Source organism: Cornus florida, unplaced genomic scaffold (genome assembly GCF_030987335.1).
Source record: "Cornus florida cultivar Cherokee Brave unplaced genomic scaffold, ASM3098733v1 CherokeeBrave_3.0.0_Hap2_Chr10, whole genome shotgun sequence".
NCBI classification, from domain to species: domain Eukaryota; kingdom Viridiplantae; phylum Streptophyta; class Magnoliopsida; order Cornales; family Cornaceae; genus Cornus; species Cornus florida.
This window is the reverse complement of record NW_026775580.1, coordinates 8,747,080-8,773,687: the sequence shown is the minus strand read 5'-3', so window position 1 is coordinate 8,773,687 and position 26,608 is coordinate 8,747,080. Positions and strand designations below refer to the sequence as shown.

General features: G+C 35.8%; 1 protein-coding gene across 1 annotated transcript; it reads left to right on the top strand.

Moving 5' to 3' along the window:
• Nucleotides 1-1,098: 1,098 nt before the first annotated feature.
• Nucleotides 1,099-3,075, top strand: LOC132278708 (expansin-A11). The gene is made up of 3 exons (XM_059780566.1): nucleotides 1,099-1,280; nucleotides 1,417-1,738; nucleotides 2,333-3,075. Exons 1-3 carry the CDS (start codon nucleotides 1,145-1,147, stop codon nucleotides 2,637-2,639), a joined length of 765 nt encoding a protein of 254 aa, XP_059636549.1. The 5' UTR covers nucleotides 1,099-1,144; the 3' UTR covers nucleotides 2,640-3,075.
• Nucleotides 3,076-26,608: the final 23,533 nt, after the last annotated feature.

Here is a 26,608-nt window from a genome sequence, read left to right as displayed (position 1 = left end):
ATTTATGAATCATATAGCTTCTCCGTGTCACCTATATAGGCACACATGTAGACTTTCATATTGTAACCCAATGATTGCTCCATTCATTTTCTTCTCCATCACTAGGTGGCGGTTTTGCAGCTGTCATAGCCTTCCTTTTCTTTTCTTTTCTTTTATTTTCTTTTTTTCTGATCTAGCTTCATATTGGATTCTAATAATAATAAACTTTATTGTGGCTTAGCTAGCTTGACGGTGTAATCATCACATGGAAATTCAAGATCCAAAAAAATATTGGCCTTTTTACATTCTATTTTACCATAATCTAAATGTAGGAAGATAAAAACAATGATGTATCAATTAAATATATATATATATATATATATAAGGAAAAAGAGAGAAAGATGGTTGTCATTATTATTATTTGTTGTGGGGTCTGGTGCACATTCATCGAATAATTATCAAAAATAATTTTATAAATAATTTTAAGAGGATTTAAATTCTCAATCTCTAAGATGTGAGGTTAGAATTATTGCAACTCAACTCTTCTACGGTTGAGATTAATTATATTAATCAATGGGGAAATTGATCTAAGGGGGATCTACACACATGTATTAGCTTATTATTAATTAGTAAAACGAGGGAGAGAAGTAATGACAACTCACAGTAATCAAATGTCAAAAGCACGTGCATGACACAAGTATTGCGGGATTGTACCATATATGGTCAAAGAAGAGCCATGTGCAGTTGTATCCATACCATTTCGCCCATTGAAAATGTTGTATCATCCTTCAAATTGCAACAACCAAAACCATTAAAAAGAATGTGAAAATCCAAAACCATTAAAAGAATGTGAAAATTCACGGTTCTTCGATCTGTTGGGAAATCCATGTGGGGGTGCGGTGGGAGAGAGAGAGAACGTGGGAATAATTGAATGAGGTTCAGAATACTCCAGACTTTGCAGATATAATTCAATTTTTTTTTTTAAAAAAGGGTTTTAGTTTTCTCTACTTGCAGAGGTCACATGTGAGGTTGTTGCTTCATACAAGTCTCTGATCACTATTTAAGAGGCACTTCTTGTGTTTGAAGAAGCCATTAACTGTAAGATCCAACAATCCCAATCCATCCTCTTCATCCTCACCATCAATTCTTGCCTGACTAGAAAGAAATGGCAAATATTGTGTTGGCGATTATGGTTGTTGGTATCTGCTGCCTTTTCATAAATGTTGATGCATTCGCGGCTTCTGGTTGGACAAAGGGTCATGCCACTTTTTATGGAGGCAGCGACGCTTCTGGGACAATGGGTATTTATTTATATATCTATCTCTTTTATCTTCGTCTACTTATTTATTTAGTTTCATTTTGTTACATTGAAAAAGAAACGAATCAGAACAAGGACTAAATCTAAGAATGTTTAATGGCTGATTTGCTTGGGAACAGGTGGAGCTTGTGGGTATGGTAACTTGTACGCGACTGGATATGGGACGAGGACTGCAGCTTTAAGCACTGCACTGTTTAGTGATGGAGCGTCGTGTGGGCAGTGCTACAGGATTATATGTGATTACAAAGTGGACCCAACATGGTGTAAGAAAGGAGCTTCTGTGACCATTACCGCAACAAACTTTTGCCCTCCAAACTCTGATCTTCCGAGCAATGCCGGAGGCTGGTGCAACCCTCCCCTCCAGCATTTCGACATGGCTCAGCCGGCTTGGGAAAAGATTGGTATTTACAGAGGTGGCATTGTCCCAGTGATTTACCAAAGGTCTTAGTTAGCTCTGACTTGATATCTATTTTAAATCATTTTCTTCCATATGGCTTATACTATATTACAAGAAATTATTATATGGTTGAGGACCAATGGTTCAAGCCAACCAACATTTGACACATTAGTAAAAAATTAAATAAAATTTAGAGAAATAATGATTATTAATAAAATTAAAACATGACTTTTTATGAGTGGTTGGTACCACATTTGAAGTAGTGGTAAGAACTACCTAATTTGTCCAAGTGTTGATTGGTAGAGAACTATGTAATAATTTCTCCTATATTATTATACTCCTTGCTGCTTTGAGTTCAAAATTATTGGGCACAATCATAAACCAGGGGAAAATATAAAATTGGAGAGCAATAGGAAAATAGTGAAAGAAGTTTGCGATTTTCTTTTAAACTCAGAATTTTCAATGTCGTTTTTATTAATAAAACTGACACATGATTTTTTATGAGTGATTAGGACCATATTTGAAATAGTGATAGAGACTACTTGATTTATCAAGTGTTGATTGATTCAGAACCATGTAATAATTTCTCCTATATTATTATAATTTTGTGGCTTAATTTTTTTGACTTTATGATGCAGGGTACCATGCAAGAAACATGGTGGAGTTAGATTTACCATTAATGGGAGAGACTACTTTGAGTTGGTGTTGATAAGCAATGTGGGAGGGGCTGGATCTATTACGTCAGTGTCCATCAAAGGTTCAAGAACGGGTTGGATGCCAATGTCAAGAAATTGGGGAGCTAATTGGCAGTCCAATTCCTATCTTAATGGCCAATCTTTATCATTCATGGTCACTACTACTGACGGAGAGACCAGGGCTTTCCAAAACATTGTCCCATCAAATTGGGCTTTTGGACAAACTTTCTCTAGCCCAGTACAATTCTAAGCTAACAGGGAACGCTTTAAGGTTCAGGGTATGTGGTTTCTGGCAGCGGCGTGCTTAATATTTTTTATGAAGCAGCCCGCCCTTCTTCCTTCTTTTCTTTTATTTATTTATTATTATTTTTAATTTAACAGTACATCGTGGAAAGAAAGAATTTTCTATTTTGATGGCTGAGATGGGGGATTGACCATGAACTCAAAGCTAACAAGTCCTCTCCAATTGGAAAGTTTTCACAATACTCTTAATAACCACCAAATTGAAATGGTGGCACTCTGTGGATGTGGAAATTGAATGTTGCACATCAATAAGAAGCATTGTTGCTTCGTTTGTAATGTAATAGTAAAGGTGTCATAATATATTGTATCATTCTTTGCTAATAAAGCAATTTTCCTATTTGTATGTTGAATATTATAAGGACATGTATTGTAATGGGGTAAAACTTCTTCAAAGTTGTTAGGATCACACACACACTATTGACAAATAAAATAGATAAAAGCACACACAAACACGTGGTTCAGTAAATTGCATACGTTCACGTGCAAAGAACGACTATCTTTACTTCAAAACTTTATTACACGCTCTTTCTCTTATCACAAACTCAACTTACCTTTCTTTCTCTCTACAATTATTTCTTTCTCTCTCTACCTTTCCACCCAAACACATCTCTATTTATGGAATCTTCAAAAACCCAATTCCTTGTTATACACAAATGTGACGGCCCTGTATTTTTACAACCCAGTGCGTCCTATGATGACTCAAAAGTTGATCCGAAATGCAGAAGCAAAAACGTAAACCAAGTCTCTAGGGATGCGCATCATTCCTAAGACACAAGAGTGACCTTCCATGAAATCACGGAACTCTACGAGACGAATCCCTGAAACAATGATTGAAAATAGACCAAGTGTACATAGCCCCAAGGGCAAAAATGGTCTTTTCACACTGAAATGGGTGCCATTGTGTACACCATTGGATAGACAACGAAAAATAAACGAAGTTCACCTCAAGAATCACTTGATTCGGAATCCAAACGAGAGAGTTATGGCCAAAACGAAAACGGGAGCTAAGGCTGCCTAAATGCACAAGGCTAGAAGGATGCATCCGGACACCAAGGTCTATAGGCTGACGCAAGCCAACAATGCATTGGGGGCAGACGCCATACCCCGCGGACGGACGCCAAGGCCAAAACAATGGTGGGTGGACGCAAAATGCTGCGTCCGGACACCAAACTGCTGAATGCACCACCAAGGGAATGGAAAAGGGTGTTCGGGTGGTCAAAAAATTATCCAAATTGATTATGCAACCCTAAAATACACCCACAAGACCCCCGGAACTTCCGAAACGGTTGGCACAGTTTTCGAACAAAAGTCGACGAATGGTACCAAGTGTTAAAGTTTCAAATTTTGAGAAAAATGCTTAAACCAGAAAAATGAATTTGAAACGAGATTTCCGAGACCAAGACGACATATTTTTGAAAAAGTTCGTGAAGAACCCCCCCCCCCCCCCCCCCCCCCCCCCTAAAATCACATTTTCTAAGTGACTGTGTCAATGTCAGAATTTATTTTTCAAAGTGAAAGCCCCAAAATGCTCTTAAACCAGATTTTGCAAATAAAATGGAAATTGAGTCCAAAGGTGGCTCATTTCATGAAATGAGGTGTTGTGTGCAAAAGTAATGGTGCACACAAACGTAAAATGGATATTTAAGCGCACTAGAATGGTCCATGACCTCAAAATACTCCAAATGCAAAATATAACAGTCAAACCTCCAAAACGTGAAAAATGTCATTTAAAAGCAAAACTTGAAATCAACGAACATAGATGCATTCAAAAGACCGTTTAGCCCTTGGCCACACATCATACATATAAAAAGAGTCCTAAAGAGTATGCTTACGCACACTTTACACAATCCGAATTAAAAACGACATACTAAAACCTTGAATTTCATAATATTACTTTTTAAGGCAATTTACAATTCCAACATAAATGTAAACAAAGTGGTGTTTAGACCTTGTCCACACCTCATACATATAAAATGAACCTCAAAAAGTAAACTTACATACACAATACATACTCCAAAGCAAAAACGATATATCAAAACCCTTAATTTCATAATATTGCCTTTAAAGTAAATTTCAACACTAAGTGCATACATGTAATTCCGAGTTTGGCCCTTGGCCAAATCTCATACATATATAATAAGTGCCAAAAAGTATACTTAGGTACATGTTACATTTTTCAAGGCAAAAGTGACATTACTATGCATTACAACTTAAGAAGGCAAAACGACACATGCTTACACATGCATGCTCGTGAAAATGCATCAAGGTACTCTAAAATAAACAAGGTAACCTAGGGATGTTGTGCATTCTAAACCAAGGTATCTGTACCTAAAAAATATCCCAACAACTAGGGTGAGTAAACAAGTTACTCGTAGGAAGAAGTGCATGCGCATACCCTAAAATTTAAAGTGTCATCCAAGTTCAATATAGATCATTACAAGGGATCATTCCTCCTAATGTCTATATTCCAAGGTGAACTAAGGGATAATCTCAAGCTACATAAGTAATTGAAATGAAATAAGGGATCATCTCAAGCTACATAAGTAATTGAAATGAAATACAATATAAAAGTATACATGTTCAAGTATACAAAGAAATATTGAAACGAAATGTACCATATATAAGTATACACTTACAAGTATACTAAATAATATGGGAACTAGATATGCAATATATAAGTATATATACACAAGTATACAATTAATATTGAAATACACGTAAAGCAATTAAACAATGCACAAGTATACTAAGCTAAATTGAAAAACCTATGAACAAGTATACGGAGCACAAGTATACTAAATGAAATCAAAATACGTACGAAACAAGTATACAAGGCATAAGTATACTAAATAAAATCAATATGCGCACGAAACAAGTATATAAGGCACAAGTATACTAAGCAATTGAAATATGCAAACGCCAAATCACAAGCTACAAGTAATCAATGATTAATAACTTGGAATTGAATGCAAAATTAAGCAATGGAAAGACTAGGACATGTGGTCTCAAAACCAAACAAGTGATTTGGGGTAATTACGATCCACAAGGTACTACCTAGTGCGCACTATATATCGTAAGGAGCTCTCTATCTCCCGTATTAGAGCCGAGCCCTAGCCGTAACATATCTTATATCCTTACAAGTGTTCCAAAATCAACAAGTTCAAAACTCATACACAAATAAATAATGCAAGAAACCACGTTCCATACACAAGTAAGGTTGAAGCCACACAAACCATGTCCTGAAGTTCCAAGTCTAAATGGCATACGAAATGCGACAACTTCAATATGCAATTTATACATAAAACAAGAATATCGTATAATAACCAAATCAAGTTACCATCATAAGTCACAAGTACTAAATATGCTACAATTTAGTATCAAGCTTTTAAGGTAAACATTTGTGATATTCTAAATAAACAATAAACTTATACAAGATATATTTATACAAGCTATACAAGACAATGATATCATATATCATGCTAAGCCAAATTACCATCTTAAGAAGCCACAAGAACTAATTTTACAACAAGTTAGTAACATGCTCACAAGGTAATTAAATGTACTATTCTACAAAAGTTTGTCATCCTAACATGAAAAATCTCTAGAATCAAGCAACCTAGTAAGTGAAACAATTTACTTACGACAAGATATATATGCTTCCAATGCTTTGAATCATTCAACAAGCTATTTAATACATATAAGCTACAATTCAACAAGCTATTAATTATCATGATATCTCTACACAATATATATATATATATATATAAGCTAGGCATGTTTTAAATCATGAAACAAGCTATACAATATATATGTAAGCTACAATTCAACAAGCTATACACATATATACACTAAATATGCTTTTAATTCATTAAACCCAAAATCAATTCAAATGTTTTCTATCTACATACAAGAGTATGATTTAGCAAGCATGTAAGCAATATATATTAAGACCCCAAAACACCAAAACACTAAAAATATAAATATACAACAACCCCCTACCTCAATTTGAGATGAAATCTCAAAAGCCACCAAAACGGAACATTTCCAAATGCGACACCAATTTGGGGTTATGAAAGGGACACCGAGGAGAATGACAAACCCTCTTGAGGCAACACCAAAATCCAAACCCAAGCTAAATTTTGAAGTCAAAAAATGGCCAAAACGGGATTCTAATTGGATGGAATTCAAGGTCTCGCCGAGGCCGACAACAAAGCCTTTATCGGCAAAGGAAGAATCCAAGAAAAAGGAGATCAAACGGAGAAAGAAAGGAAGAAGAAAGAAGAAAGGGGAGGGGTGGCAGCCATGGGAAGGGGGAAAGAAATCTGATATTTCTTTCTCCTACCCCCTATTTATAGAAATCCCAAAAAATGCCCCAAACGGGCCCCGCGCGGCCCCGAAAAGTGAAAACTATCAAGACGCACTCAAATGGAAAAAGTCCATAAAGAAAAAGCACCATCATGATAAAAAATGAACAATAGAAGAAACGGCGTCGAAAATCGAGTCTCGTATCCCGAGCAAGTTCAGCGGCAACCAGGATCAAAAACCCTAAAACTGGGAAAAACGACCGGAAGATAAATCTAAGAGTACGCGATTTGACGAATGTAAAAATGAATCCCGTACGAGGATCCAAGCCCAAAAGAGACACTTTACAATTAACTTTCGTTAATTGCATAAAGGTCCCTATATAAAAAGATAGCTGCATAGATGACCTAAATGAAAATATCTCTCAAAAGATACTTTCTTAAAAACCTCTAAGACAAAATATCTTCAAAAGATATTTACGAAAAACACCCAAAAAAAAAAAAATGTTTCTGAAAAAACTTTGTATCCACGCCCCTACGGGAAAAAGAAATGACCAACAAGCTTTTCTATAAAAGTAAAGCTATGCATTTCGAGGAAACCAAATGGAATGAGAGCACGTGAAGTCAGAAATCAAATCCAAACATGAAAAGTGAGGTTACGCGAAAGAAAATATCAACGAAAAAAGAAAATCCGTATAAATGAAAAAAAATATATATATATATATATGAAGGAAAATGACCGGGTCATTATAACCTACCCTCCTTAAAGAGATTTCGTCCCCAAAATTAGGAACATCCCCAGAAGAACCAAACAAGGACCGAACACATGGTCATACCAAGGAACAGATCATAAAGTCCTAACGAACAACTCCAAAAGCCTCAAGATCAACCAAAAGACACGAAACCGTTAACCGTGAGACACCTCTCCAAACTAATTGACATGCTAACCCTATGTCAACCACCCAAAGGAAACCAAGGCAACTACATGTCGAAATAAGGCATACAACCAAAAGCAACATAGCAACATGAATAGCGACTAGAACCCGCCCGCAACATACCCAAGGTGCGGTAGCATCGACAGTGTTTAGTGCCCGCCCACACTTACATTACTAACTAGGTAACGTAAGTTAACCTCGACAACAACTAGCACTCGCCCACCACACACAACTTGTACAGTAGCATGACAGTTCTAGGCATCCATGCATCACCTGCCCCCAACAAGCTTACCCGTGAAACCTCTTGATATAAATGACATCAATGTCGAAAATGATCATTACCAAAAACATCACGAAAACCAGGCATTTTATAAGAGTTGGCATATGTTCCAAAGATGTTCGGCAGGACCATCCTGGCCAGTCCGAAAACTCTGACAATAATGTTATAGGCACCGCTACGCTTAAGGCCTTAAATCCTTAATATCGGAAAGACCGACAACTCTAATGTCTCAAACACCGTTGCCAACAACACCAGTCACGAACCCAAGCCTGACAAGTCTGTACCCTCAAGCCAATGGATCGGACTCTACGAAATCGAACAACATCATCATCGCCCTAGACACAACGGCTCTCACTACAGGACATTGGCTAAGGATTACCTTAAAGCTCTAGAAGAACACTTTACTATTTTGTCTAAGTCACTGGCTAGCACCCTTATGACCTAATTAGTAACCTCCAAATATGATGGTCTTAGTGGTGTGCGTGAGCATATCATTTAAATGACTGATATTGCATGTCAATTAAAAAATCTGGATATGGAAGTTAGTGACTCTTTTCTAATCCACTTAATTATGACTTTTCTTCCTACGCAATTCGATATTTTTAAAACTACTTATAACACGCAAAAAGATAACTGAAAATTAACATAATTTAGTATGTATGCACAACAGGAAGAGCGAATCCGACACAATAAGCACGATATGGCACACATTGTGGATCAGAAAACAGTCAAGAAAAATAATAAGAAAAGTGGGAAAAAGGGTACAAATGTTAATAATGTTGGACCTAGTTAGGCATATAAAGTGGGGAAAAAGAGAGTTCAATACTTCTGGTGTCACAAGCGAGGCCATGTCAAAAAGGAATGCTTTGGTTACAAAAACTAGTTAACAAAGAAAGGTAGCGCCTATTGTCTAGTGTGTTCAAAATCTAATTTAGCCATTGTTTCGCCAAATACTTGGTGGATTGATTCCGAGGCTACTATTTATATTTCTAATTCCCTGTAGGGATTCATAAGGAGCCAAAAAATTAATCCCAACCAAAGGACACACCATGGGTAATGGGGTAGAAGCACAAGTTAAAGTTATGGGAGTTGTTTGTCTTATCCTTAGTAGTGGTTTTGCATTAGAGTTAGAAGATGTTTTGTATGTTCCTTCAATGTCCAGAAATTTTATCTCTGTACCTAAACTTAATATGTTGAACTATGAATTTTGCATTAGTAATCGTAATATCAATATCTTTTATGATTCCAAATTTATTGGTTTTGGTTCATTAGTTGACAGTCTTTATCTTCTAAATCTTGACCCAAAATTTTCACAATCTCTTTTGTCTTTTAATGTGAGTACCAAATGTGGTCTTACCAATGATTCTTCTTCTATGCTATGGCATAGGCATTTAGGTCATATCTCTATAGAGAGATTAGAAAGATTGGTTAGAGAAAGTGTTCTGAACACATTAGAATTTTCAGACTATGACATATGCATTAATTGTGCCGAAGGAAAGTTAACCAAGTCTAGACATAAGGGTGCTACTAGAAGTAATGGCCTCTTAGAGCTTATACACACAGATATATGTGGTCTTTTCATTCTTGCTACACTAAACGGGAAGAAATACTTTATTACATTTATTGATGATTATTCTCGTTATGGTTATGTGTACTTGATTGGTGAGAAATCTGAGGCACTGGATATTTTTAAGATTTATAAGACAGAAGTCGAGCTAGCGTCAACTTGATAAGAAAATTAAAGTAGTATGATCTGATTATGGTGGTGAATACTGCGGAATGCACGATCATACAGGTCGTAATCCAGGGTCATTTGCTAGGTATTTACAAGAGTGTGGTATAGTTGCATAGTACACCATGCTAGGTACCTCTAAGCAAAATGGTGTAGCTGAACGGAGGAATCGCACTCTTATGGATATAGTGCGAACTATGATGAGTAATTCATCTTTACCAGATTTTTTGTGAGGTGAAGCTCTTAGGACTGCTGCATATATCCTAAATCAAGTGCCGTCTAAGGCAGTCTCAAATACTCCTTTTGAGTTGTGGATAGGAAGAAAACCTAGTTTAAATCACTTGCGTATTTGGGGATGTGCAGTAGAGGCTAAATTATACAACCCATATAAAAGGAAACTTGATCCTAGAACAGTCAGTTATTATTTTGTAGGATATCTAGATAGGTCAAAAGGTTATAGGTTTTATTGTCCATCACATAGTACCAAACTTATTGAGACCCTAAATGCTAGGTTCATTGAGGATGGCTACATCAGTGGGAATATAGAGCCTAAGCACATAGTTTTTGAGGAAAATCGAAATATAAATTTAGTTTCTCGGGATGCCGTAGTTGTCCCACTCGTTACCATGTAAAATAGTGATTTAAATCATCAAGAGCCTGAAGAGCAAACACCTAACATAGAAGAAATATCAAATGAACCAATAGTTGACATGTCATTACAAAGATCAAGGAGAGAAATAAAAAGTGCTATTCCAGATGACTATGAAATTTATCTATAAGAGATTGAGTTCAACATTGGTGAAGAAGATGATCCACTATCATTTTCAAAAGCCAAAAATAACATTTTTGATCAACAATGGTCAGACGCAATGAAAGATGAGTTAGATTCTATGAAAAATAATCAAGTTTGGGATCTAGTTAACTTACCAGAAGGAGTCAAACCCATTGGCTATAAATGGGTATTTAAAACTAAACGAGACTCAAAAGGTAAAGTTGAAAGATATAAATCCTGACTTGTTGTTAAGGGTTTTACTAAACAAAAGGGTATCGACTATAAAGAAACATTTTCTCCTGTTTCAAAGAAAGACTCTTTTAGAATCATAATGGCATTAGTAGCTCATTTTGATTTGGAGTTGCATCAAATACATGTAAAAATTGTATTCCTAAATGGTGACTTGCTTGAAGAAATTTTTATGGAACAACCCAAGGGTTATGAAATTGAGGGCAAAGAGCATATGGTGTACAACTTAAGGAAATCTATTTATGGATTAAAACAAGCATCGAGACAATGGTATATAAAATTTGATGAGATAATTACTTCATATAGGTTTAAAGAAAATATTATTGATGAGTGCATTTATATGAAAGTCAGTGGAAATAAGTTCATATTTCTAATGTTGTTTGTTGATGATATCTTACTTGCTAGTAGTGACATTGGTCTGTTACACGAGACTAAACATTTTTTATCTTAAAGTTTTAAAATGAAAGATCTTGGTGAAGCCTCATTTGTCATTGGCATTGAGATTCATCGAGATAGATCTCGTGATATTCTTGGATTGTCACATAGAGCATATATAGAAAAAGTTCTTAAAAGATTTGATATGCAACACTGTAAAGGTGGAATTGCCCCTATAATGGGTGATAAATTTAGTAAATTCCAATATCTGAGAAATGACCTAGAGCGGGAGCAAAGAAAAACATTCCCTATGCATCTACAGTTAGGAGTTTAATGTATGCTCAGGTTTGCACACCGCCAAACATAACATTTGTTGTTAGTATGCTAGGCTGATACCAAAGTCATCTTGGCAAGGATAATTTGAAAGTGACAAAAAAAGTAATGAGGTACCTGAAAAAGAAAAAGAACCATTTGCTCATATATAGAAGGACCAACAGGCTTGAAGTGGTGGGTTATATAGACTCTGATTTTGCTGGTTGTCAAGATAGCATGAAATCCACTATAGGATTTATCTTCATGATGGCTAAAGGAGCAATTTCATGGAAAAATATTAAACAAACACTAACAGCTTCATCCACCAAGAAGGCAGAGTTTATTGCATGTTATGAGGCCACTTGTCATACATTATGGTTACGGAACTTCATCTCAAGACTTATGGTGGTAGATTCTAATTTTAAACCATTGATGATTTTATGTGACAATTCCGCTGCAGTTATGTATTCAAAGAACAACAACAGTTCAGGGAAATCTAGACATATAGATATTAAATACCTTGTTGTAAAAGAGAGGATTCAGAACCAACTTGTGTCTATTGAGCACATTAGTACACAACAAATGATTGTTGATCCCATGACTAAGGGGTTGCCGCCTAAGCTATACAGTGAGCATGTTGCTCATATGGGTCTTATTGATAGCTTTGATTTACTTAGTTTTTGGAGGTTATTTTTGACTCCATTGTAGACACATTTGTATTTGTGATCACAGTTTCTTATATTATGTTATCCTCATTTATTTAGTTTTCCATATTAGTTCACATGTGTATGGAAAATTATAAGTGTCTTTATAAGACATGGTGTGTCCTTATTGAGATGCGGTAGGACCAAAGCATGGCATAATATTTTATTGTTTAGCACATGTGGTATGTATGTATAATATTGAAGTTGAGTGTATTAATGTTTGTGACCATTGATATTCTATATTATTAAATAATATAATGACGTCCTTGATCCAATATTGCTATACTTGTAAAGATTTCATGAAAGTTGTTTGGTACAATGATTCTCTAAATATAGATAATTTATTTAAAGTGTGCGCACTAACATTATTTCCAAAAATATTTGTCATAAAAAAAATAATAAATAAATCAATAAAAGATTAATTATGATTATAAGACCAAGTACCAAGTGGGAGAATGTAACAAAAATGGTCTTATTATAAATAATCTTAACTTTTATTTAGTTGACTTTATAAGTATCCATATTTAAGAGATGTGACGTTGTATCATATAACTACAGTTTAATTATGATTTATAGAGGGGTGTTTTTTTTTATTTTTTTCGGGTGTGTTGGTTGATGCAACCAACATTTCTCTTTTTGGTAAGGTTTAAAAAACGGTCATAGCCGTCTATATATATACGTGAAACGTAGTTTAAATCCATCGTTCAGTTTTACAGATAAAGGTAGAGTGTTGAAGAGTGTTTCTATAATAGTTAATCTCAAACACAAACATGTTTATACATTGTAACTATGTATTTTATTATGGTTGAATGGCTTTCCTATACATGCAAAAACAGATGTATCCATCCACTCTAAAAACAAAAGTATACTCAAAATAAGCTGAACCAGCTATAAGTAGTTCTCTACCAAAATTCAATCTAATTACAGGTCTAGAAGGATATATTTTCCCTTTCAATTATTAAATTATTATTCCAAAATTTGTATCACTTTCCGTTTGAGAGTCCAACCAATTATCCACTTACACGTCATCAATTTTACGTAAACCTAAAATGCCCACACAGTCTCAACCCCGTAACACTAGTACTCTAGTATTTTTACGCTCCTACTTACCGAGTCACTTTATTTCACATGGTGGCCACAATGGCGGGAACAATCTTGGCCGTGCAATCATCGTCGTCATATCTATGCTTCTCCAAATGGCTCGTCTCATCCTCTTCTTCTATAGCCAAAGCACCTCCATTTTATGGCTTTGTTTGATCAATCAGATCCACAAGCTTGGTCTCCCACTCCGTCCGGTTCACCGCTCCAGCGGCAATTCGGTTTTAACCATATATGATGCTTCAGTAAACGGCCTCTCATGGATTTCCATTCACAATTTTCGGGCTGCGATTAGGAACACTGGCTCACTATCATGGAGAAGCCCAGTGGCGAAAACGTCACCAAGTAGCAGATGATCTATTGTTACATCCAAACACTTGCTAAGGTTCTCGGAAGGTAAATTTTCTCACACATATACAGTATAGATATGAATATATATTTATATATAGAGAGAGAAATGATTGTGGAAAGAGAGGATTTTTGTGTGTCTCCCCTTGAGATAAATTATTTAGGAAAGGATTTTGGTGTTCTATATGTTAGAGAGATTCTAGCCCTAGCCGGCCCTAGCTTTTTAACTTTGTCTAATTACTAAATTTTAGGGTTTATGCATTTTAGTAGGTTAGTTTTAGGACTAATGGATATCTCTATAATGAAGAGTCCAAAGAGTTTATTATATGTTTTGTTATGTTGTCTATTACAATTAATTTTTAGTTTTGGGTTTCATCATTATGGTAAAAAATATGAGTATTTGTTATGATATATCAGCGAAGAGGAAGCAAAAAAGAAGATTTACAAAGTATCTTGTGAGAGGTATTTTGGGTTTGGGATTGGATGCGAGATTGATAAAGAGACTGGGTTTGGATACGAGATTGATAAAGAGACGGAGAAAAAAGCTTGAAGGTGTGTGAGCTATGCCTATGTTGGTTTCTTAGTTGTAATTTTTTATGTGAGATGATTGATTTAATTTGAATGGTTGGTAACATTTTCCTAATTTTATAGGTCTGGCCAGTGTTCTGTTTGTCCTAGCTGATTGTTATGTTGATGTAGAGTATAAGGATTATAGTGGTAAGTCTCCTGAAAATCTATCTATATGGTATCTAAAATTTCCATTAAGATTTCCTGTGCAATTATCATGTACATGCTAACTATCTTAGATTATGTTTCCATTCATTGTTGATACATGAGTTGGTGTCGATAGTTTTTTGCCAAATACATTTCTTCATGTTTGTATTTCTTCATTATGTCTGAAAGGTTATTTTTTATTTATTTTTTATTTTATTTTGTTATATTTAATTCAGAAGCTTTTTCATTTTTGAATTAAGTTATTTTTATCTCAGGACTAGCTTGTCAAAAGTGATGTGAATGTCATTGATGCTCATGTCTATAGTATTTGTATCTATTGTCATATATGTTTCTGCTTTTTTACCCTAAGTATTATTTTTATTAAATGTATATTTATATATAATATTTCCATATGCTAAATTACTTATAGACAAAAAAAAAAAAAAAAAAAAAAAATCAATAGAACGCAGCCTACTCTTGCTTTTGCCTGAAGGCCTCCCCTATTAAGGGAATATGCAGTCCATTATGCTTTTCACTACAACGAGCACAGAATGAAGCTATCACTAAGTAATCTTTATGGATTGGGAAATTTTTAAAACAGTGTCAAATTCATGGTAAAAGTACAGAGAAAGTTATTGTATTATTCTTAATTATGAGATCACTTTTTAATTTAAAATGTTTAATCAGTTTCCTCTATATATTTTTTAGTGTTTTACCTTTTCATTCCTACTAGGAGCATTCCTTTTATACACTATATTTTCAGTATTGGATTCCTTACATGATTGTTATCTATTTGAATGTTTATTGAGATTTCATTGATATTTTCTTTTCTATAAAGAGCCAGTTCGGGATTGCGTTTCTACAGCTTAAAAACACTTTTATTTTAAGAAAATTGCTTTTAGATGTGTTTGTAATGGTTACCAATTTTAGTTCAGGAGAGCTTTTGAGTAAAGTTAAAATTTAGCTATTTTTTCTTATATAATTTTTTTATTTTTATTTTTTATAAATACAATTTTACCCCTTTTATAAAGTACTTATTATGACATAAGTAACATCCTATTAAAGGATATTATTGTAAAGGATATTATTGTAAAATTAACAATAGGAATGCTTTAAAAAATAATGTTACAAAACAAATTTAAAAAGTACTTTGATTGTGAAATGTACTTTATATAATTTATTATCAAACACCTAACTTGTTTTTTTATATATTTTAAATAGCAATTTGATGATAGTTCTATTACAAGATTGTTCCTTTTTTTTCTTCTTCTTTTTTTTTTTTTTTCCTTTCTAATAGCAACACCAAACTGGTACAAAGTAACTATTAAACAAGCTATATGTTATTGTATTTGGGTTTCGCGGCAACTAAGAAACAAAATATTCATAAAAAGAGAGTGGTCAAAACATGAAATTTCATACTGTACATTTTAGAAACTATAAGCCATAAACTTGAATCTTAGTTAGAATGATGACTTTAGCCTAACATGTGACGAGATTCTGACTAAATATTAGTCTCTAAAGCCCAAAGCTGGCAATGATCCTGCTATAGCAAATCGCCATATCCTCCTAAATACTTCTTCTGGTGTTAATTCAATCAAGTATAGTTGGGAATGTCTATCCTACAATCCTTTTTTTCCTGAATTTTTTTTAAAAAAAATTCCTGAATACTCTACAATCTTTTATCTCAGACTATTTCAATTTTATAGCTTTTCGGGAGGGAATATGTTTGATAGCACACTCAAGATAGATTGGTAACATTTATGATTGCGGTGTTTGTTTACTTGCTTGTTCGATTAATACCAAGCTTACTACTGGGCCATGGGTGCAAGGTAGCATCGGGATCTTGTCTCCGGTATAAAAGGAATGAGGATGTTCGGCTTCCCACCAAACCTTATCCAACTATACACCTAATGATTTTTACCAAAGAATAGCAGTAATAGTCTAAAGTCATCATTATTGGCTATTAGCCTATGTTTTCCACTAGTATATTAGTACAAAAGAGGTATTAGTCCACATTGGAACTGTATACTCCATTATTTTTGGCCCAATGGAAAGGAGACATGTGGCGAGTTCCAATAGAACTTATCACGCTGGATTACAACTCTAATAAGTTATTATTGGAAGCTAATACAATCCTACCATGTGGGGTTTTCTATTTTTTAAAAAGAAAAGAGATGAGTCCTACTAGAACTTGTCATCTTTAAAACAAGGACACACATCTTCCTATATGGAATGAAGAGATTACATGGAAATACTATACTATATTCAACCTCATACACTTATCTAAGTCAAAGTTTATCCAACCAATTGTTTTTCACACATGACAAGTTCTACTAAGCTTACCATGGTGTTGACCACGTTGGATCAATTCTTTTAAGAGTTGGTATTATGGAAGGTTTATGAAAAGATCGTGCTTTCAAAGAATCCTAAAAGGAATTTTTTCAATTACGTCAAGGCAAGAGTTACTAAGAGAATGTGGGGCTGGATTTTCTCCTTGTTTTTATGAGAATCCAAACAACTTCTTCAGCTAAGTCGGCAACATTACAGAAGAAAAGGGAAGTGGGTGATGGTTTAAAATAGCAAGTATATATTTCTATATATATGTGTGTGTGTGTGTGTGTGTGTGTGTGTACAAATATATATTTATATTCTAGAATACTACCCACGATGAGAAAGCTGTTAAAATCAAGGAGTCCATGACGCCATGAACTCCAAACTCAGAAGGAAAGTCTCAAGAAGAGGAATTACCAAAAATCCAAGGAACGTGGTCTGCTGAAGGAAAGGGACGTGGGAATAAGTTGTAATTATGGAAATATATATATATATATTCATTATATCAGATACACACCCACGATGAGAAGTTGCCGTAATTTTTGGAAGCCACGACATCATGTATTCTAAACTCAGAAGGAAAGTTGGAAGAAGGGAAGCTGCAGAAAATCAAGGAGACGTGGTTTGCAGAAAAGAAGGAACGTGGGATGACACATATTTATGGATATATATATATATATATATATATATATATATATTTATATTTATGTGTATATATATATTTGTATTATATGCAGCCCACGATGAAGAAGTTGCTAGAAAGAAGGGGCTATAAGTCAATGAAAGGAAAGATCAAACAGGAAAGTCCAATTAAAAGGAAGTTACCCAGGTTAAGGGTAACGTGGGTCTACAGGTAACTTCCTTATATATGCATGATATATATGGAGTTGTATAGGGAAAGAAGGAGTCTGCAAATGGATGGGATTATAAAGATCATGGGACACTTGGCCAAACAAGAATACGTCGGTTGAAAGTGGTGGAACTTTATAGGGGAACTACCACTAACCGAGGGAAGTTATCAAAGATCATGGATGACAAGGCTAAAGTTGATAAAATCATGTCTGAAATTAAGGAAAGAAGTCGACAAGATGAGGGAAAAGAATAGAGATGTTGGACATCTGTCAATTGATAAAGAGGACAAGTGGGAATTCACTCTAAAAACTACCCACGATACAAGTTCATAGAAGACTAAAGAGAACATGGCTGGAGTTATGCGACAGAGGAGGGAGAAGATGGAAAAAAGAAGTTACAACTGCCAAGAGAACATGGAGCACTTGGCAGTCCGAAATCTGGCCACACGGAAATCGCTGGAGTTGCCACATCAAGCTGCTACATGCATGGAAAGTTCTATAAATAGAACACTTAGAGCTAGCTTACAAATCCTATTCAAATCACACAGCAATACAGCACTTCAATTACTTTACATTCATGTATCTTTACATTCATGTCATACACCTTCAATATGTTTAATTCAAGTCCCGCACTTATTTTTCTTACTTTCCAGCACCTTACTTTGAAGTCCTGCACTTTCAATACCGTTTTCCTTTCCACTAGCCATAGATTAATCCAGAAGTCCTTTTTTAAGGCAAAAAGAACCTTTGAAGGTGGTAATTCCAATCCTTCATACAATCGCCTTATCCCTGCAATCTCTTACTAGATACTTGTTCGGATATCCACTTTGAAACGACAGTAGTTCCTGGCACACCCGACATTCACCCTCCTTTCGCACTTGGAAAGGACCACGGTTTTTAGGAGCCGAACATCTTGGCATACCCGACAGGACATTTTAGACAGACTGTTTAGTGGCAGGTGGAAGAAGGCATGGCAAGTCTGTCTAAGACCCTGCCGAACTAAAAGAGATACAAGTCAGTGAACTTCCAATGGAAAGTTCATGATTCACACCTGATGAAAATGATATGGTGGAAAATTTTGCTCAAGCAATGGTAAATGGACCCATCATGGACAATATCCGCATGATGGCAATACAGCAAGATAGGTTTGCACAAGACCAAGCAAAAGTTGCCCAAGACTTAGCCCGAGTTGTTCAAGACCAATCTAAGGCTAGTCAGGATCATGCAAAAGTCGCTCTTGCTAATGAGCAGAATTTAGCAGAAATGGTGGACCGAATCTCTCAAAGGTTCGAGTCCATGTTGGAACGGTCCCTTGGTGGCACAAACCAAGGTTTGACCCCGTTGGCCAAACAATTCTGAAAGGTCTCAATAGTCGGCCTTCCAAGCTAGTAGGCCGGCCACATTTGTTAAAGGTAGTTCCTCTCAACAACAAGCAGGTCCATTCCCTCCAACTCAACAGCAGGTGCAGTCCCTTCCAATGGCATAGACTGACATTCCAACTGCACCTGTTACTGCTCTAGTGGCACAGATGACTGTTCCACAAGTGGCGCCCATGCCAACTATACAGCAAGTTCATAATCCTTCACCTATGACATTTCCACAGTAGACTTGGCATGATCAGCCTGGCCAAGCATGGCCATACCACATCCCTCAAGCACAACAGAATGTTCCACCTGTGAACATTCAGCTAGCCGTACCTGTTCCAGCAAGGCCACCCATGGTCATTCCTATGGCGGTTGGGGGGCAACCTTTTCCAAGGGAGCCACTTCTTAACTAAGGAGGAAGGAACCGTGGTAAGAACAATTACGGAGATGCCAACCCACTGCTAATGGCAGATGGAGGGCATCAAGTAGCCAATCAACCTCAAGGTTGGCCAGACAACAACCCTCCATAGCCTATGGCACTTGATAGAGGCCAATTTGCAGAGTTTCTACAATAAGAATTTAACCTAACTCGAAGAGGTGGAAGGCTAACTTACAGAAAACCCTATCCATAGTTCATTGATGAAATTGAGTTCCCAAGAAATTTCAGAATTCCAGAGTTTGCAACGTTCAATGGAGAGGGCGAACAGTCCACATTAGAACATATCAGCCTATTCACTATCCAATATGGAGAAGCAGCAGCTAAGCCATAGCTGAAGGTATACTTGTTTCCAAATACATTGACGGGCTAAGCTTTCAGGTGGTATTCCAACTTGCCAGCCAACTCCATCCAAAGTTGGCAGCAATTTGAGGATTCATTCCATACTCAGTTCTATAAAGCTGGACCTGAAGTGTCCATGGCAGATGTAATGACCCAATCATTTTCCTTCCTTTCCTTTTTTCGGTAATTTTCTTTTTCGTCTTTTTCCCTATTTCGTCATTTTCTCATTTTTCATTTTTACTTGCATAACCTCACTTTTTGTGCTCGGATTTGATTCCGGCCTTGCACACATCCATGATATTTAAATTCCATGATATCTACGTTCTTACTTTTGTAGAAAAGCATGTTAAATGTTTACTTTTCTTGTAAAGGGTATGGATGCATAATTTTTTGGTAATTTTCTTAACTTTTGGGGTTTTAGTGTAATTATGCAAAGTAATTATTTTTCATCTTAGGTGCCATTTTACAATTTAATTTGGAAGATATTTTCTGATGAGCGCTGAAAAGTGTATATTTAAACCCCCTAAGCTTAAGAATTCTAGTACCTTTATTTATCTTACTTTACCGTTTTAGATTGATTTCGTATTATTTCCATTTTCAGGCACTTATCCCGAAAATAAGCTAACTCAGCCAAATAAAAGCAGAAATGAAGCAATTCTGGGATAAATCAAAGAAAGGAGCCAAGTGGAAGCATAAGGAAGAAAAAGGTGGAAATCAACATCTTCGATCGATCTCAGATCAAAGTTCGATCGATCCAACATGATTGATCTCAGCACTTCAAGATGGATTAGAGCCATGATGATATTTTCAGAGATCTCAAAAGTTCGATTGATCCAACATCATTCTTCGATCAATCGAACTGCTTTGTGCTTATCCAAATGATTGATCTTATCTAGTTGTATCGCCCTACCAACCACTTTTGTCCTTTTCTCAAAAATATCTTCAAAATATCTCAGATTTGTCTTTATCCAAAAAGCGCCACCAATAAAAATCGATCCAGCCTAAGTTCGAAGGATCTCAGCCATGTTCGATCGATCCAAGTCCAAGGCTCGATTGATCGAACTTCCTCCAGTGCGAAAAAGTTAAATTTCCAGCTCATTAAAAGTTGTCCTTTATCCAATCATTGGGGAATATTGTGTGCATGACCCCCAGCTCATTTTGGGTGTCATTTGACCTACCTATATAAGGATAAAGATTGCTTTTTACAAAAGGGATTTAATATCACATCGTACCATATCATATCATCTCTTGGAGAGAAAGCTTAGAAGAAGATGAGGCTAGAGACACCATTAGAGACACTTTATCAACCAAGGAGCAAATCTCTACCATGGAGTTATCCCTTGAGGGTTGGAGAAGCACTACCATGAGTGGCTAGACATCCTCTTGGGGCTAGAGTTAGCCCCAAGCATGCTTTTTACATCTTGATTTTGTGTATTATTGAGGGATTAGTGTTGTAATACATGTTTTGGCACTTTTATATATATATATATATATATATATATATATATATATCTTGTTTATTCAATGATTTATGTGGTTTAATACTTCTAATTGATCATTTCATTCTATCCATATGTCTATGTATGCTAGAATAGATGTTCATGTGTTTGTCTCTATTTCTTGTGTTATTGATTTATATATATGTGTATTAATGCTATAAATCTAGAGATTGTCAAAACATTGTGCTTAAAAGAATGCTCATGTGATTTTCTAGATGGTCCATACTCATTTCTTGATGGATTGTGCCTTTCCCTTAGCTTACCTAGTTTAATTTCATGTCATTAGCTTAATTGTAGTGTAGTGGTAGCATAGTTGTTAGATGGGAGGACAATCCATGCTTGTTATTTGATGTTCCATATTTTTGAATGCAAGTAGCATATATCTCTAACCTTGTGGTGTATTTGGCTTGTGAGCTTAATGAAAGGATTAATAACTTGCTAGATATGTTGTGTTTTTCACATGTTATTTAGATAATATATATTTAATTGCTAGATATATTGTGCTTTTCACATGTTGATTAGACAATGTATGCTTAATTGGTCACCCTTGCTAATTGAATCAACTAAACACACACACACATCAATATTGTAACATACATTTCCCTCATTAGTCACTAGTTAAGGGTGTAGAAAAGCATTGATTGGTGGTGACCTCTAAACCCCAAGATTTCCCTCTCTCTTTTTTACTCTTTATTACATTCAATTATTTAGTTTAATTTGCTCTTTAGTTTAATCAACCAACCAACCATTTGTCTGATCACTCGACCTACTAACCCTAATAGCGATTCCACAACAAAGTACGACTCCAATCCCTTGGGACAATCCCTACTCACCCTAGCTATATTTTTAATGAAGGTAGTAGTGACTTTTATAAATGTAAAACTTGGCCCTCGTCTTAATTGCACACTCTTAAGCTTGTGGTGCGGCGACACGCCATCGGTTTTTGTCGCCGTTGCCGGGGATTAGGTAACGTTGTATTTATGGAATTCATTAGGAATTAGTACTCTTTTGATCGTGTCTTTACTTTGTTTTTATTTTTCTTCAGATTACTTATTGTGTTTGCTCATCTTTGATAAGGAGCATCGAGCTAAGAGCCAAGCAAATGAGCATCCAAGCAAAGGAGCTAAGCAAGCAAGGAAAAATGCTAAAAATTTAAAAATATTGCTAAGCTAAGCTTAAAATTTGGAGTTGAAGTGCTAAAGGACCTTTGTGAGCTTTTTCTTACTCAATCCCTTAGTTAAATCGTGAGCCCGCGTGGAGGCTTGTTTTAAATTTCTTAGATAAATCGTGAGCCCACGTGGAGGCAATCTTAATTGTTCTTTGCATCATTGTTGTTAAAGCATAGGAGTATGGGTTAAGTGTTTGTGGAGGAAGTTTCATTGAAATTGTTGTGAAGTTGAAGTGTTTGTTCATTCATTGTGCTTATGTGTTTTCACATTGTGCATGCATGGTCATAGATCACTAAGACCAACTATTGTCCCTCTTGATTTGCATCTTGAATCCGTAGTTAGAAATCCGAGGGGAAGAGGAAGTAGTTCTACCCGATCCATTACATCAATGAAAGGCCATAATGAAGAGAATGTAGAGGACCTTGGTCACATAGACCAACAAGGTATCATTCATCTAAATGTGCATCATGAGAACATTCAAGCACCATTAGGCATCCCCAGGCCATTCATTCACCAACCACAACAACAACAAGGCCAAGTTCCATTTGGAATGCCAAGGCCAATGTATGCTTCGCAACCTCCAATCATTCAAAGAAATCAAAATCAAGGTGCCCATGTTGCACCTCAAATTGTTAATCCTCCACTTGCTTTAAGAGATCACTATGTGCCTAATGAATACAATGCACCCACATGCATTCAATTGCCACCATTTAGAGCACATCACTATGAAATTAAGCCAAAAACCATTCAAATGCTTCCTAACTATCATGGACTTCCAAGTGAAGAACCTTACAAGCAATTGGATGAGTTTCTTGAAGTATGTTCCACCGTAAAATATATGGACAATTTCTTATGAGAGCATGAATGAAAATTCTTTGCATAGAATATTATCATCCAAGAATGGTAGAAATTCACAAGGTAGGAAGAGTGTTGGCTTACATCAAGTCGACCACTCAAATGAAATAGCCGCCGAAATGAAGTCCTTATCTCAAAGGTGTGACCAATTCTTGATTAACCAAAATTCGGCGAACCAAGTATCTTCGTTTCCTAACCATTCTCATCATGCATCAAATGAAACGTGTATGACTTTTCTAGTGTTCTTCATTCTACTTCTCATTGTCCTCACGGACAAATGCAAAATGAACCTAATGAACAAGTCGATGCAGCTTTTGTGAACCAAGGGAACAATCCTTATGGTACTCATTATAATCTAAGTTGGAGAAATCATCCGAATTTCTCTTGGAAAAACCAACGAGAAGGCTCAAACCCTTCCCAAGGCGGTTTTCAAGGGAAATACATTCCACATCCACTTCAAAACCAAGGATCCCAAGGTTATAGACCTTATCAATCACAAGGGAATCAATTTGCTAATTCTCATTTCCCCAACCAATCTTATTCCCAAGGAAATACTAGAAGTCCCGCCTTTAAAGAAAAAGTTTTAAATGCTTTGGGCACTCTTGAGGCAAACACACAATTACTTCATTCTCACTCTCAATCTATTGCGAAGCTAGAAACCCAAGTAGGGCAAATAGCAAGCACTCTTAATGCAAGAGAGAAGGGAAAGATGCCTATTAATGTCCCACCTAAGCAACAATGTGTTGTGGAAACCCATTCCTCATCGGAAGGCTACACCATTGAACATGTTAATGTAGTGACTACCTTGCGGAGTGGTAGGATTGTGGACAATCAAGTTGAAATGTCCAATGAAAAGAGTGAACCGGTGCAACCTCAAGTTGTCACCCATCTCGTTTCACATCCCATTCCTCCTTCATTGCATAGACATGATCTTGTGAATGACAAAACTTCGAAATGTGATTTGAAGAATGATTTTGAAAATGATTTGAAGAAAGATTTGCTAAAAAATGAATTTGAAAAGGTGTTGTCGAAAAATGATTTGAAACAAAGTGATTTAAAAACTTCTTGTGTTGAAGAGACTTCAAAGAAAAATTCTGAAAAAGTGTTTGAACCAAAAGTTCCATTTCCGGATGCCTTAAAAGGATCCAATTCAAAAGACAAGCAAAAGGCAAAAACCAATGAAATCATGGAAATGTTTAGGCAAGTGAAAGTTAATCTTCCACTTTTTGATGCAATCAAGCAAATTCCGGCTTATACCAAATTCTTGATAGACTTGTGCACCCAAAAGTAGAAGAACAAGAGCCAAACACCAAGAAAAGTGGTTTTGACCGAGCAAGTAAGCTCAATTTTGCAACATAACACTTTGCCAAAGTTTAAGGACCCCGATTCAGCTACTACTTCATGCATTATTGGTGATCATATCATTAATCGGGCACTTCTTGACTTAGGAGCAAGTGTTAACCTTCTTCCATACTCGGTTTATGTTAAATTGGGCCTAGGTGAATTGAAACCGACGTCGGTAGTTTTACAACTTGTCGACCGATCCATTAAGAAGCCTAAGGGTATAATTGAGGATGTTTTGATAAAGATTGACAAATTTTTCTTTCCCGTTGATTTCGTTGTCATTGACACGGAACCGGTCCCCAATCCTAAGAGCCAAATTCCCGTTATCCTTGGCCGTCCTTTCTTGGCAACCGCTAATGCCAACATCAATTGTAGGACGGGGATAATGAAGATCTCATTTGGCCACATGAAGGTGAAGTTGAATATCTTTAATCCCACACCCAATTCATTTGACAAATATGAAGGAGAGGTTAATGTTGTAAACAAATGTCATGATCTTCAATGTCAAGGAAGTGAGCTTTTGTGTAAGACCAAAACTTCAAAGGAATTATCTTTAATCTTGCATTCTAAAAGTGTTGTTTCAAATTCTTGCTTTGAAAGGGCATGGAAGCCCAAAGATTGTTCTTGCATTGACAAGGGAACAAAAGTTTCTTTTGAGCTTAATCCAACAAGTTCTTCGAAGAACCATTTGTTAAGTGGAGTTCAAAGCATCTATCACCCCAATAAGGAGGGGATGCATTACAAAATCTTTGATCTGGGCTAAAAGAGCCCAATGTCTTGCTAGAGACATTAAAGACTAGCAACGACATTTCATAGGGTGTCAAAACCCTATTCCTCCCTCATTTCTATCTTAAATTTCATTTCTTGCGAAGTCTAGATACTTGTTTTTGGTTCATATGCATTGATAGGAACTTTAATTAGGATTGCATGAATTTTTATGTTGTAATTGAGCATTTTGCATAAGTTTGATCGATCTCAATTGAGTCGATCGATCGAACTTCCACCTGCATCTAACACTTAGAAAAATTTTCCACCTGCATCCAAATCACCTCTCTGTCCCATCGTTCGAACTTATTCTTAGATCGATCAGGAGACCTTCGATCGATCCAACTTCAAAGTTTGATCGATTTCATGATCCAAAACTTAGAAAAATTTTGAGCTTGTATCAACCTGCATATTTCTGCTCTATGTCTCATCGATCGAAAACATTCCAAGATCGATCTGAAGTTCTTCGATTGATCTAACTTCAAAGTTCGATCAATCTTCAAGTTCCAACACTTAGCCAAATTTTTGAACCAAAAACCTGCATATTTTTGCCCTCTGACTGATCTATCGAACATTTTGTTCAGATCGATCTCAGTTCTTCACTTCTCTATTTTGACCCTTGTTTGACCTTATTTGACTTTTTAATTTTCAAAAATCCAAAAATATTTTAATTTTAATTTTATTTTATTTTTCAAAAATCCAAAAATATTTTCTATTTTTCAATTTTTAATTTTTCAAAAATTTCAAAAAAATACTTTGAGGAGAGTTCATCAAAGTTCGATTGATCTGAAATCTCAGTTCGATCGATCGAACTAATAGGGAAATGTTTTTAAAAATAAAACTGAGAATTGTGAGATCAATTACAAAGATCGATCCAACAACTCCCTACCCTAACCCTTGCTTCCCTCATCATCACCGTAAACCCCAATCACCCTTTCCATTTCCGGCGAACCTCCGGCATCATCTAGCTCACCCTGAATCATTCTCTCTCTTCATCGCAACTCGGATTTCATCTTTCCCTCTTCGCATCCACTTCTCTCCTTCAGTTGAGGTAAGATCCAAGGCATCATGCTTGATTTCGACTTATATCTCATGTTTACATGCTTTATATGTTGAATCCATGTTATTTTTATGATCAAA

Bases quoted from the DNA above. Each gene is read 5' to 3' on its own strand.
- LOC132278708 (XM_059780566.1), top strand. From the start codon at position 1,145: ATGGCAAATATTGTGTTGGCGATTATGGTTGTTGGTATCTGCTGCCTT. The intron at 1,281-1,416 runs GTATTTATTTAT...GCTTGGGAACAG, and splicing joins CGACGCTTCTGGGACAATGG to GTGGAGCTTGTGGGTATGGT. The intron at 1,739-2,332 runs GTCTTAGTTAGC...TTTATGATGCAG, and splicing joins GTCCCAGTGATTTACCAAAG to GGTACCATGCAAGAAACATG.